Genomic DNA, 15,223 nt, shown 5'->3' with positions numbered 1-15,223 from the left:
AGGAATTTATAACTGATGTGTTCAGAACCATTCTACTAAGATGCATAATGTGGAATAATTTATACCAAATTCTATAAATACAAAGACTTAAAACATTTTTTTTGTATTGGGTTTTAATACTGTTCTACTTAATAAAATAAAGGAGTTAATTAATATTCTGAAGGTTAATTATTTAAGGTGATTACAACACTCCCATCATTTGCAATTTGACTCCTTTTGAGAAATTATGCATCAAATATTTTTTCTTAACACACAGAACCCCAAATAATTATTAAAAACTCTTCATATTTCCTAATCATGACCATCCAAAAATAAGAGTATAGAAATTTTTTTCAGTATGAAAATATAAGAAGCTGAATCAATAATTTAAAAAAAAAATGTTTCTCACCAATACTCGATTAGTTTCTAATGAATAACGGAAGGAAACTACACTGAATAAACTAAGCATAACGTAGCTGATTCGCCATCATCAAAGTTGACTTCAAAGACTGCATTTTGATTGAAAACTTTCTATTGTGCATCTATGTATCTAGTTATATAATTACACAGTTTCTAAGAATCTGAGCTAAATGCGATTTTTAAAACAGGTCATGCAACTGTAAAATAAAGGTCATTGTGACCTACTTGGAAAATATTTCCATGTCAGTTAAGTTAAAACATGAATTCTACAAAGTGCTACATCTGTTTCACCACTGAATCATCCTAAACCATAACCTGACCTTGATCTAAATCTGGACCAAGTTTCATCTGACCTTTCTTACCATGTTTAAATATCTGGACAGTCATGTTGGGATGAGATTTCAGCATTTATTCCCTTCAGTGAGAAGATTTTTAAAACTAAATTATGCTTCACCAACAATACTTACCGAATCACATTAACATTAGGAAATTACTCTCTGCTTTCTCTGAATCCAACCCTCCCAGAAAGATGAAAAAGCATCTTTCCATCTAGTTATCATAAAGACAAAAGGAAGTAACTGTTACAGATTAACTCCCCTTCTTCCTCAAAGGTGGTTACTTGTATCCCAGATGGTTACAAGTTTCAACCTGAATAAAACCTGTAATGGGATGCTCGAATCAGCAGGGAAAGGGATTCATAGTGTAGTAATATGATCAGTCAAGTGTTTTCTGAGAAATAAAAATTAGTTCATTTCTCCATTAAATACACTATATGATGACTTTAACATCAGAAGAATAGGTAAGATGAGGCAATCTGCCCACATCAACCTGATTGAGCATGATGAGTGCAATCCTGAAGGCAAAAACATATAACGAAGTTGTGCTGTCATCAACCTGGCCTGGTAATTTTCTGGGCAGCTACTAGTGGCCGTATGAGGGCATGCCTGAGGCTGAAGTTGTGCTGTCATTAATGAGGCCTGGTAATTTTCTGGGCAGCTACCAGCGGCCCTACGAGGTCATACTTGGGGCTGAAGTTGTACTGCCATGTATGGGACCTGGTAACTGACCAGGCAGTTACTAGTGGCCCAATAAGACTGATCTCTCCCCCTTTGTGATGCCATGTTAAGTACATGTACATAGAAGCTGGAGAAAGTAGACTGAGCTAGCTTACCAAATGTCTGCACTATGTCTTGAATTAAGACATTAAGTTCTAAGGCTAAACTCAAGTGAACTGATTATATTTTGTAAGCTGAAGTAATCATTTGTCATACCTGATCCTGTGAGAGTTCTGAGTACACCAATCTAATAACCCCCTTTAGCAAAGAGGCAGGTGCTTGTGGGGGTCATGTCTTACTTTCCTGCATTAACTGGTTGGAAGAGTCGTTGATGGCTGCATTGATCAATTGCTGTGGATCTCAGATAGCTTCTAAGTGTGTTCTGTGTGCCGCAGCCTTGCTGCGCTTGACATGGCAATCAATGAAAGAGGGCAAATGATTATTTGTTCATTGCCTTTTGACAGTAACCTGTTCTAAGAAGCAAAACCAGATTGTATGATCAGAATGACTGAAATGTTAGTAAATGTAGTTACAAAGACAGCACATGCATCTCATTAACCCTGACTATGGAAGCTAGATATCAAGAAGCCAACTCGTATGATAACTGCTTCAGCAAGCTGTAAACAACGCTTCAAGTTCAGACACATCAAGACCCAGAGGAGGTTTCATTTTAGAAACAAGGTAAGTGAGCCTGACCTGGGTACAGCAAGTCAGAAAGATCCTTGTTGCGGATGATATCATATCTTCCATTATGTCTCAACAATGTCCGAAATATTGAACAGTATTTCTTGATTATGTCAGGGGCATCAAAGAGGAAAAGTAGTTAGCCAATAGAAGGAGACAGGCTGAATGTGGTATGTCATCACTAATGTAACACCAGTCATGAATAGGAATAACATCAACCAGCCAAATAGATCGCAAACTCAAATGACGAAGAAAGAATGGAGAAATCACTCTAATCTAAATAAGGCATTTGTCCTTTCCATGATAATGAATTGGCCAGGACTCTAAGCCTGCCCAGAATGTGTTTGACAATTATGCTTATTTGATACTGAGCACACAATCAAAGGGTACTTCCATACCATAACGCAGAGATTCATTGCCCCCACCCTTTGTTTGAAGAGGTAGTTCACAACAACAGAAAATTATAAGAGACATCCTTTGTATGTGCTCCACCCAAACCCAGGAGGCATGAAAAACAGCCTTTGTTTCCAGGTGAATGGTGTGTAGAACTTCTGTTGAAGTGACCACTTGACACTGACTATTATTAAGTCTGGTAAAAAGTATAAGTCCCAGCCTGACCAAATGCCATCTGTAAAGATTTCAGCTTAAGGGTCATCTAAAGGTATTATCTAGACCAGACACATCCAAGTGGTGAACAACAGAATGTGATTTTTACACAGTGAGATGAGAAAGTTGCCAGCAGATGACCTGCTGAAACAAAGGCCCTCAAATTTCTGGGGTTACAAGCCTTATCCAAGAGATGCTTCAAAATTCTGACAATCTTTGCAGACTGGCAAATTTGGAAAGATGGATCCGCATCCCATTCATCAGAGTGTATCAAGGTCTCAACGTTTTACACAGTATTAAGTGCCAGAGAAGAAAGGCAAACAAAAAGCAGCAAAATTCTATATATTTCTCCTATTGCCACCTAAACCAAAATTCTGTCCTTTCCATAGTCAGATTGGAATATTGACAGAAGTTTGTGTCATTCCCCTCATTGATGGTGTTGTCATCCTCCAGCCCATTGTGCATCCGCAAAGGTAAAATATTGCATGGCAGTAATTATGGTCAGTTCTCACCATGCATAGCGTGGGCCCTACTTGCCTAGTAAGTCAGCAGTGCTGTGTTCAGCATGGAGGATATTAGATCAAGGCTGGCTGAGCAACAAAAATTATGAGATCGGTCTGACACAATGTGTTGGCATGTATCTGGTGGGCATATGGGACTGGGGAAGTAAGCTGAGTGTAGTCAGATGCTGCTGTTCAAACTGTCAACCAGCCAGAACATCGTATGGTTCAGGCCTAGCCCGCCAGTGAAATCAGAATGTAGTTTCAAAGGCAGTGCCCAGCTTCAAAGGCACTATGGCCATGCACAAGTGTGGTGATGGAACTTATGCCACTGGGATGCAAAAATGGGCAAATTATATGGGGTACTTCTTATGATTATCTTCTGCAACTGCAAAGTGCTTGCATTTCTCGCATTTGCCTGACATCTTCAAGACGACAGAGACCGCTCCAGTGCTAGACATCACTATAAACTACCACAATGCAAAGGTTGTAGCGATGTGACAGAAAAAGTGTTCAAGCTACATTAAAAATCCAAATCACACACACTCAAAATGACAGAAAAAACAAGTGAATATAACAAATATACAAATGCTATCTGATTAGGTGAACTCACATTACTGAGTTACTGAGGAAACTTACAAAGGAAATACATAATAAACCAAAGTTTACCCACAAATTTAAAACATGAGAATGAAAACATCAATTGAATTTTACTGATCAATATAACTTGGACAAGAATGCCATGAACACACTGATTGCAGACAACACAAATGTTGTCCACATGTCAACCTTCTGACTTACTAAACCATTGACAAATATTGCTGGACGGTCTAAAAATTCCACTGGACTTTGGTGGCACTATTAATAGTCTTTTGGTGAAGACTTAAAATGGTAATGTCCAGAATATAGGTACCCCCTTGTTGGGGCAAGAGAATGCATCTGTAGGAGTTACTTCCCTTTGTCTCTGTGCCTTACAGATCAAAACAGGGTAACCCAAAAATGTAACATTTGTAGGACACACACACACAGATATATATATATATATATATATATATATATATATATATATATATATATATATACACTATAATTATAGAACTAGTTTTTTCAGTTTCAGTGCGGATCACATATAAAAAAGCTATATGGGACCGAAGTTGGATCATTCTAGACTAAAATATGCCTATCAATCTTTTGAAAATTGCTGGATTTGGAGGTAACGGATTATTTTCAAATGTTAATGTGATCAGGTTATATATTCAACAAAGAAATGTATTTCTACCACCAACAAATTTTAGGACTTCTAATCATAGGTCTCCCATTAAAGCTGGTCGTCATGAATCCCTTTCTGTTAAGAGCACAAATTAGGTGAATGAAAAATTCAAAGGTTGTTCAGTTGTCTTCTTAGTTTCTGTGTATGAGAGTATGAATTATTTTAATTGTTTTCAATTTCTAAAGCAATGTGCAGAAATACATAACTGAACATATGATCAACCTTAAAAAGAAAACCAATTCAACTAAATATAAAAGTTATTATAGTGTTTCATGCAATTTTTATTATTTAGGCATTCACAAAATTTCGCAGATTTTAGAAAAAGTTAAAATGGCCAAATCTCCTAAGCATACATGTTTTCAATGACTTCTATATATTTTTCTTCAACCCTGTGAAATTCTATTTGTCTCCCAAATTTTGGAGGGCATGGGGACAAATTGGACCCTCCTTTTGGAATTCTGGGTAGCCTGGCATTTCACTGTATTAACTGATCTCGGTACATGCCTTACACATGTAATTATTTCAAAATTCTTCTACCTTTGCCCATGTGTTTAAGCTGTCCTCTCAACTCAGCATCTTCGTCTTTATCCTTCTCTATGGGAGGTATGGACTGACTGAATGGAAAAGCTTCTAGAGTTTCCTGCTTGTCTTTGCCATATCCTTCCACTGCTAAAAGGAAGAAAAAAATCTTAATGAAATAGCAACTCTTTGACGGTCATACACACTCTACTCAAGATGATGAAAACAAGATTAGCAGTCAGAATACACATGACAGGCAGACAAGGTAAGATTTTTCTTTTAATTTTAACACCAATTTAACCTCAAAGGCCCTAATGCTAATTTTATAACAAATTATTGCAATGCCTTAGTCAACATAAGGATTCTGCAAACAGCAAAGACAACATGAGGATACTGCAAATGGCACATTCAACATAAGGATACTGCCAATGACACAGTCAACATGAGGATACTGTATATAGCACAGTCAACATAAAGATACTGCAAATAGGACAGTCAACATAAGGATACTCCATATGGCACAGTCAACATAAGGATATTGCAAATGGCACAGTCAACATAAGGATATTGCAAATAGAACAGTCAACATAAGGATACTGCATATGGCACAGTCAACATAAGGATACTGCATATGGCACAGTCAACATAAGGATATTGCAAATAGGGCAGTCATACTGCATATGGCACAGTCAGCATAAGGATACTGCATATGGCACAGTCAACATAAGGATACTGCATATGGCACAGTCAACATAAGGATACTGCATATGGCACAGTCAACATAAGGATATTGCAAATAGGGCAGTCAACATAAGGATACTCCATATGGCACAGTCAACATAAGGATATTGCAAATAGGGCAGTCAACATAAGGATACTCCATATGGCACAGTCAACATAAGGATATTGCAAATAGGACAGTCAACATAAGGATACTCCATATGGCACAGTCAACATAAGGATACTGCAAATAGGGCAGTCAACATAAGGATACTGCATATGGCACAGTCAACATGACGATACTGCATATGGCACAGCCAACATGAGGATAATGCAAATGTCACATTCAATGTAAGGCTATTGTAAATGGCACATTCAATGTAAGGATACTGTAAATGACACATTCAATATAAGGCTATTGTAAATGGCACAGCCAACATAAGGATACTGTATATGGCACAGCCAACATAAGGATACTGCATATGGCACAGCCAACATAAGGATAGTACAAATGGTGCATTCAATATAAGACTACTGTGAATGGTTGTTGTTGTGGGGTTTAACGCCATTTTTCAGCACAGAATAGGCTATACATGGTGGCCAGTATTAATGGTGGAGGAAGAACCTGGGAAAACCTCGGAAAGAACCACTGACCCACGAGAAGCTACTGGCAAGCTTTCTCATGTACCCACGTTGGCTGAATCTGAGATTCGAACAAGAGCAGACAGAGGTAAGATGGCAGTGATCCGTAACGGAAAGCATTCTAGCCCACTCGGCCACTTGGGGCCCCTACTGTAAATGGCACATTCAACGTAAGGCTATTGTAAATGATACAGCCAACATAAGAATAGTATAAATGGTGCATTCAATGTAACTCTATTGTAAATGGCACATTCAACGTAAGGCTATTGTAAATGGCACAGCCAACATAAGGATACTGTAAATGGCACATTCAATGTTAGGCTATTGTAAATGGCACAGCCAAAATAAGGATACTGTAAATGGCACATTCAATGTAAGGCTATTTAAATGGCACAGCTAACAAAGATACTGTAAATGGCACATTCAATGTAAGGCTATTATAAATGGCATAGCCAACATAAGGATACTGTAAATGGCACATTCAGTGTAAGGCTATTGTAAATGGCACAGCCAACATAAAGATACTACAAATGGCACATTCAATGTAAGGCTATTGTAAATGGCACAGCCAACATAACAGTTATTTCTTTTACTGTATTTTCAACTGTATATGTTAATCACACATAAAAAGACATACACAGACATGGTTCCTACCATACTTCAAGGTCAATCTTCACCCATTTATAATTTCTTTTTGCCCTATAAGTTTCTTATAACTGCTCTGTTCTCGGTTCTTTCTTGTGCAAGGAAACAAAACACCAAAGATAGTAAGTTTCTTTGAAATCAGCTACAAATTCTGTTATCGCTCAGAAATTTAATGCAAGAGCAAAATCAATGTTTAGTAACACTGACTTTATTGTTCAAGCTACTGACTCCCAAATTGATACAACTCTTCTTAGGTAAAAGCCTTAAAACATATTTACCAGGTTTGTTTTGTAACTGATTGAAGAAAATATTTAGGTCTGGTCTGGAATAATATGCTAAGGTCAAATCTATTTCAACAATCAGAGACCATGACCTTGAAGGTATGTCCACCAAATCAATAGGGGTCTTTCTTGGACAAAGGGGAATGCATGTATAAGTTTTACACAAGTTTTCTGGAATTAAATGCAATTACCAAATTTAGTTTTAGGTACAGTGACCTTGACTTTGGGGTATCTGATCCCCAAACTAAAGGGTTCATCTTGCAGTGAGGGTGAATACTTGTACTGAATTTTATTGAAATATGTAGAACTTTACATACATACATACAAACTTTACCCACCCCCACCGCTACCCCTGCCAGTGGCCAGCCATTTTTTATGGTCAGAATCGCTTTGCACCAATGAGCTGTGTTCAAAAGTAACCCTAAAAAATGGCCACCCATCTAACATGACAAGCGGCCAGCATATTATTACAAAAAAAAGTAAAATTTACCTCTCCCAAGCAGCCATATTTTACTTTAAAGGTGTCCTGAACCAATATTTAATTCATATGGTAAGGTAAGAAATCTGATTATGATTTCTGTTTCCTGATGTCCGGTTTTTGTTACTGAAAGTACATGTACCACTAAGGTCAAGCTCATAACATGGTCAGCATAGGCTACATATAGATTTTGTTGATTAACAGAGTGAAATTTTAATCTTAAACAAAACAGGGTACCAGACTGAAAAATCATGCGAGTGCATGTAGCATGACTTCTTTTATAAACAAGTATTTCATCTATTCTACCAAAGTTTTGTTTGCATAATTAAATTGCAGTACTGTACAACCAACAACACAGGAATGAATCATCACTAAACTTTAACATGTCATCACATAAAAGAACAACTATACTTAGAAGAAAAAGTAAAGGTTATCTGACTCACTGACAATGGGGAGAGTTCAAGAGTTCTTGACCCAATTAACAACATCATAACATGTAAAGAGAATATTCTGCAGCAGTGGGAAAGTGGAGTAAATGGAACGAGAATGATTCTAAGTACCAAGTGATGTTTGTATTAAGATTTAAATAATGTTTTAATATGGATTTGCCATGTGCGCACCAACAACATACCACACATAGCCTTCTTACTACATACACTTCTCACAAACAGACAGCCACTTTCCCCATGCAGAAGGGATGGACATATAAGAGGGGTCCAATGTATCAGTTGGAATGAATACACAGGGAAAATCTTCTTTTCCCGTGAAAGTTGTTGTTGTTGTGGGGTTTTAACGCCATTTTTCAGCACACGATAGGCTATGCATGGCGACCAGTATTACTGGTGGAGGAAGAACCCGGAAAAACCCACGGAAAGAACCACCAACCCATGAGAAGCTACTGGCAAGCTTTCTCACATACCCACATTGGCCAAATCCTAACTCGAACCCACGCTTACAGAGGTGAGATGGCAGTGATCCGTAATGGAGAGCGCTTTACACCACTCGGCCACTCGGGGATCTTTAGTGAGAGTAACCTTGACCTAGGAACTATTGACTTGTATGTCTACATGGTTCTTTCTTTGGATAAATGAAACATGCTGTCTACCCACCTGCCCATGCATATGGACTGTGGTAAACATGGTACATATACAACTTTGAGAATTATTTCCAGGAGTTTTCAATTACTTCTAAATGGTTTCATGGAGTAATTTGTCTTATGGGAACCCTCTCCATACACTACATTAAACAAACAGTGTTGTGTATCTACTCTACCTTATAAATCATCTTTAAGAAACAATCACTGTTCTCAATGAGCCATTTGTCTTAGTCTCCATAATGAATTTAATTTAGAGCCAAACTAGAGCAACCAAATGTCACAGGAGGCAAGTTTTATTATTTGTTCCAAAAGTTCCACTCAAGAAATGTTTTTCTGTACTACATTCAGGTAAAATAAAAAATGGGGGGGGTCTCTTTTCTTTTTTGTTGTTGTTGGTACACTTACCAGAATCTGTCATTGGTGTCCTAATGACAGCCACCTGAGGCTCAGTTGGTGTTTTTGGTTCAAAGGCTGAGGCATGCAAACGATCTGAAAGAAAAAAAATTGCAGAATATTGTTTCTTGCAGGCTCCAGAAATTTGTAACCCTTTCCCCAACCCAATATAGCTGTTGATGTTTAAGTTAGGTTCCAAAAGTTATGAATGTAAACTGCATACATGTACAGTGGTAAATTAAATGAAAATTACTGAAACCTGATAACGATTCTCAGAACACTATCTCGAACCATTTTTTGGATTTAATGGTTTTACACATAAATTTAAACTCTGACTTAAGGTCTTACACATAAATCTAAACTTGGACTTACATTCTTACACAAAAACTTGAACTCTGACTTGCACATAAACATTAACTCTTGAGCTGATTCTGCCATGAAAGATATGAACAACACTCATTTTTCATGTCCAAAAAGGTGAGACAAAGAAAAATAAGCTTGAAAAATGTTTGCATAACTATAAACAGCAGTTACGTTTAGGTTTCATAAGGTAAATATTAACTGTCATGACTGTACAAATTTCACTCAAAACCTCAGCAAAAGACAACAGGGCTAATAAAAATCCAACTGTCATGACTGTACAAATTTCAGTCAAAACCTCCGCAAAAGACAACAGGGTTAATAAAAATCCAATAAACCTCTTGTCTAACAATGAGAAGCTGTAACTTAGTGTTTCTATGAAAAATGAAAATTTGTATGGTCACATGATGGTCATTGTTTATTTAGGATGGGCAGCGATGGAAACAAATGGTATGCCTCCCCGCATATAAGGATTATGGATCTGGCTTAAAAATATAACCATGATGTACACTCATGATATATATTGCTTTCTAAAACCTGGACACAAAATTGTAACTTTGACATCCATGTTATCACCATAACTGTGTAAGATGTTTTGTTTTAAAAAAAAAAAATCTTTTCATTAACCTCTTTCTAATGTCTTCATGAAGTCCTCATTGCTTCGTAGCTCTTGAAGAAATTCACCATTCTGCAGTAAAATTGCAAGTCTTTCATCTTCAAGGTACTGGGCCATCTCTGGGTCTATATCGAATGACAACCGCTTCCTGCGGCGTTCATTCTCTTTCATCTTTTCACTAAGGATGTCACAGCTCAATTCATGGTGATGGGGAAACGTCTGCAAGAAATGCGTACTTCTTAAGAATCTTCTTTCCTATAATACTGGATAAGTTTTTGTTGATATTATGTTGCATAATGTCAATGTTTAAAGCCAAGCAGATTAACTGTTACAGTATTTTGACAATGATACTTGTTAGGTGAAAATTGGTGGGAATCAACAGAGACACTTAAAACATTTCTTTCAAATGTAAGTTTGTAACAAAAAATGAAATTCTATACCTACAAAGTGACACTAATAATAAAGCTGCAAATACTAGGTGACCTTGGGATAACATTATATTGTGTGATCAGACATAAAATAAAAGGTGTGTGACAGTTCTGTCAATTTCTCCACATTAACATGATGCATAAATTACCAAAAAATGTCACTCTATATCCAAATATAATTAGGCCAAATACCATTAAGCCAAATACCATTAAGCCAAATACCATTAAGCCAAATACAATTAAGCCAAATACCATTAAGCCAAATACCATTAAGCCAAATACAATTAAGCAAACTGCAATTTCTCAGTTTAGTGAAACTACTTTTCATTTTGATACCAGGCTATGTGTTAGAAGGGTTTTGAAACAACTGTTTTCACTACAAAGCAATTTTTTAGTTCATAGTTTGCATTAGTACATGTTTAAAAAGAAAGCCCTGGGCTGCGAGTGGTCTAAGGTGCTTGCCTTTACGGATTACTCACACACCGCAACTCTGTCCATACAAGTTCAAGGCTTAGCTTAAATAGTGTACATATATTAAAAAGCTTGTGAGTAGCTTCCCATGGATTGATAGTTCTTCCCTGTCTTCCCCCACCAAATGTATTGGCTGCAATGTATAGTATATCTGTGCTTAAAAATGGCATTAAACCCCACAAAACCAAACCAAATCTGTGTTAAAAAAAATCAGCTTCCTTTGTGACATATAGTCAAAAGTAATAATACTTGATGCACACGATATGTCAAGCAATGTACAGATGTATTCTCAAGGTGTGAATCTGCATCAACTCAGCTCAGAGATGATTAAAAGTAAAAATTTCCTTGACAATACCAATTTTTAACCAGTCAGGATAAACAAACAAGTGGTTTTTCTGGACTCTGCCATTGTGGTTAACATACTGGAAGTCAGATTGGGACTGTTTCCATTTAGGACTAATCAGACATCATAAGAAGTCCATGCTGATATTACCATTTATGCAGAAGTAGTGAGGTGATTTTCATGATGTCAACACAGTGGCCATATTGAATGCCTGAGTAGCACTAATTTCATTAGGACCTACAAGACATAATAAGAAGTTGTTTAGTAGGAAGTCTCGTGCTGATAAGTGGTAAGATTTTCAAGTGGCCATACTAGTTGTGCAATTGGTACCATTGTCATTTAGGACCAACAAGACATCAAAGTCTTCTGTTCAAAACTCAGAGGTCTCGCTAGGATTTTAAAACTACAAGTCCAGGACTTCTAATTTGGGAAAAACCAGCAAAAGTTGCTGTCCCCTACCAGAATCATATTGGGCATACCTGAAGTGGCTAAATTTCTAGATGAGTAAAACCAGTGGCTGCCACTGAGTTTAATTTTCTAACTTCTTTACACCACTGACATATAATTGTTTGTCCATTAGAGTGAGAGTGAATTATGTCAAGCCAAGGAAAGGTCTTATTCCAAGCTCTAAGCTGGGCATCACACATAGTGTTCAATGAGAAATTAAAGTCCCAGCAACTTCAGCACTCTGCTGAATCTCATTACAATCTTTGCCAATTTGCCCTTTAACCCCAAAATACTTAACCAAATTTGCAAACAGCATTTAGTTGAACTCTCAACACATCTTGATTTCGAGGTCACATGCACTACATATTCAGCTGGAAAAGAACACAATAATGAAAGCTAAATTTATTCATTGGATGTACTCATATACACAAGTACATCAATGGGTCGTTCTGCCTCTGAATTTAGTCAATGTAAGTATCAGCACATTTCCCCACCACACAGCAGCTAGTCAAAGTCTTTGAGCTTTCCGCCAAGCTAATGGGTCATGTTCTTCTGATGTACTCTTGCAATGACAACATGTACTTCTGGGGACCTTACAGCCACTGAAATCTGTCATTGTAAATATCAGCACAGCTAAAATGATCAACTGATCAACATATTTTCCTACTCAGCAGGTGGTTGAAGCAGAACTGGCAAGCCCTTGAATTCACTGTCCAACAATTGCCTGCATCTGAAGGACTCCTGCATAAGTGATTTTCTGCATCCCAGATAAAAAAATTGCATCCAAATACGCGTGATTAGGCATTTCTGAGACCTCTGCTACATGTCTATATTACTTTTCATTCAGAATGAGCAAGTTTAACAAGGTTTTCAAGATGGACACTACAATAAGAAGTTGTTTAGTGAAAATGCTATTTCTATATAACCATCTATTCAGGTGAAGTAGTTACAGCTATACTTATATTACAATACATTCAGGTGAAGTAGCTATAACTACTTTTAAAATGATTAAAATGGCAGCAATATTGGACGCAAGATTGGCACCATTTTCATTTAGGCCTACACTGGACATCATAAGAAATCTATTCATAAAGCCTCATGTGAATAAAGAATTTCAATTCAGGAGCAGTAGTGACAACAAGGTTAGCATGACGACTGCTGTGTGGAGGCCATATTGGAATCAGACTAGTACCATCTGCATTTAGGAAAAATATATATCATAAAAAGTCATTTAGTGCAACACAGTGTTGACCTGACTATGCAGTTAAATATTAATTTGGCAACCAGTATAGCTAACTTCCCACCAGTCTCTGTCATTCAAAGGCTCATCTACCCAATGCACACTACAAATAAATAGCAGAATTAACAAGTGGCAATTGATCAACATTGATACAATACCTGTATAGAATATTTTGACACTGCATCATGTGGACATGTCTTATACAGTATAGTGTGTCATCAAGATTGTTTTGTACCACTAAAGGAAATGGTTCAGGTCTCGGGTTTGGCCTATGTGGGTATGTGAGAACGCTTGCCAGTAGCTTATCATTGGTCGGTGGTTCTTTCCGGGTTTTCCTGGATTCTTCCTCCACCATTAATACTGGCTGCTGTGTATAGCCTATCATGTGCTGAAAAATGACGTTAAACCCCACAACAACACCTAGAGGAAATGTACAGCCTAGACTGTACCCAAATGTATCTGAGAAAAGAGTCTGAATTGATAACTGGAAAACAGAAAGCACAACAGTTTGAGGAACAATGAAAGACAGACAGACGGACAAGGGATTTTGTAATAATTATATTTTTCTGGTACCTGCTGAATGGTAATTCTGCCAGTCATGTACACATCAGATCATCATGGAGATGAGTGCCTTTTATTTCCAAAAACAGCTCTTACAAAATCTTGCAAGTTATGTCATTAATAGTTAGTATCTAATAACCCTGATATTGGCAACATGCATCAAAAGAATCTTGTAGAAGTTGACTTTTGTGAGTCAGCAAGCTAGGCCTAATTCAGTTTCATAGTTTGGGACATGCCTACTCCATGCTTGTGCCCATTGGGACATGCCTACTTCATGCTTGTGCCCACTGGGACATGCCTACTTCATGCTTGTGCCCATGTAAAGACTGAATGTGGCAAAGTATGGACTAAGTGTAACAAGGTATAGACTAAATGCTGCAAGGTATGAACTGAATTAGAGATTTCAACATTTTCGAAAATTTCTACCAGATACGTGTCAATCATAACGGTTAGTTACTCAGGTACCCGATCAAAGGGAAATTGTATTAAATGTTAACCTGAACTGCTTTGTTGTAGGTTCTGACATGCCAACCCACAAGAGAGGTAATCCAGGTATAAGCATAATTTATTACTAATATAAGTGGTAAAAAAGCGTAATCTGAGCACAAAAAGATCAATCTTTATATTACATGCCATAATTACAGAAAATTAAATGAAAAACATACATATTTTTTTTATTTAACGTACATTTATTTTTGTTACTTACCTGGATCTGCAGTTAAAATTTTTGGTCACAAATTGGTTAAGTCCATGTGGTTTAATAGTTAATACAAGAGTATAGACACAAAAGAAGTGGATAATTTATTTATGTATAACAGTCACTTAAATTAGTGTACATGTCTATAGTAACTTTTGCAAATAGTTGTAAAGTCCACAAATGAAGACTGTTTTAGTATCCTCGACCTGCCACGGTTAATCCCTCAATGATGGTCCAGTGCAACATGATTTTAAGTTATACAATATCCCTCTCCTCTAACATTTTTCAGTCATATAACATCCAACAGTCACATGATATAGCTCATTTATGACATCCTGTGCCATCTATTTTCAATTTAGACTGGTCCACTACATATGTAGTATCAAATTAGAATGAATCTATGACAAGTGGTTTCACATTCAAGAATCCCATCTGTTTCAAGTAAAATTAATGCAAAAATTACCATATTTACACATGTAAATTTTCATTAGATATTTTTTCAGTGTTATTAAACAACAAAGATTTCCATTGTAGTTAAATATTTCAGTGAAAAATTTCATTCTGTATAGTTGTCCATTTTTCTAAACATGGTATAAAAAGTACATGTTACGGTAACCAAGTTTTTGTGTTCCCTTTGCCGTGACAAAAATATCTGCCTTGGGGTTACCTTTAATAAAGATTGGTCATCTAGAGATCGTCTATGGCTGGTCATTTAGAGATCATTTATGGCTGGTCATTTAGAGATCATCTATGGCTGGTCATTTAGAGATCA

General features: G+C 36.9%; 1 protein-coding gene across 3 annotated transcripts in view; it reads right to left on the bottom strand.

Annotated features, from left to right (window-relative positions):
- The window catches only part of LOC149777404 (CUE domain-containing protein 1-like), a 48,388-nt gene that overhangs the window by 19,980 nt on the left and 13,185 nt on the right, over window positions 1–15,223 (bottom strand). For 2 of the 3 annotated variants that reach the window (XM_089942028.1, XM_089942027.1), the window contains exons 4-6: window positions 10,276–10,483; window positions 9,301–9,384; window positions 5,052–5,183 (exon numbers count right to left, since the gene is read on the bottom strand). In XM_089942028.1, coding sequence (XP_089798154.1) covers window positions 5,052–5,183; window positions 9,301–9,384; window positions 10,276–10,483 — 424 coding nt within the window. The remainder of the gene's footprint in view (window positions 1–5,051; window positions 5,184–9,300; window positions 9,385–10,275; window positions 10,484–15,223) is intronic. The other variant, XM_089942029.1, reaches the window with a different exon arrangement.

The sequence above is a fragment of the Sinohyriopsis cumingii genome, chromosome 18 (assembly GCF_028554795.1).
Source record: "Sinohyriopsis cumingii isolate HCF-2022 chromosome 18, ASM2855479v2, whole genome shotgun sequence".
Lineage (NCBI taxonomy): Eukaryota > Metazoa > Mollusca > Bivalvia > Unionida > Unionidae > Sinohyriopsis > Sinohyriopsis cumingii.
The sequence above is the reverse complement of the archived record's forward strand: the minus strand, read 5'-3'. Positions and strand labels throughout refer to the sequence as shown.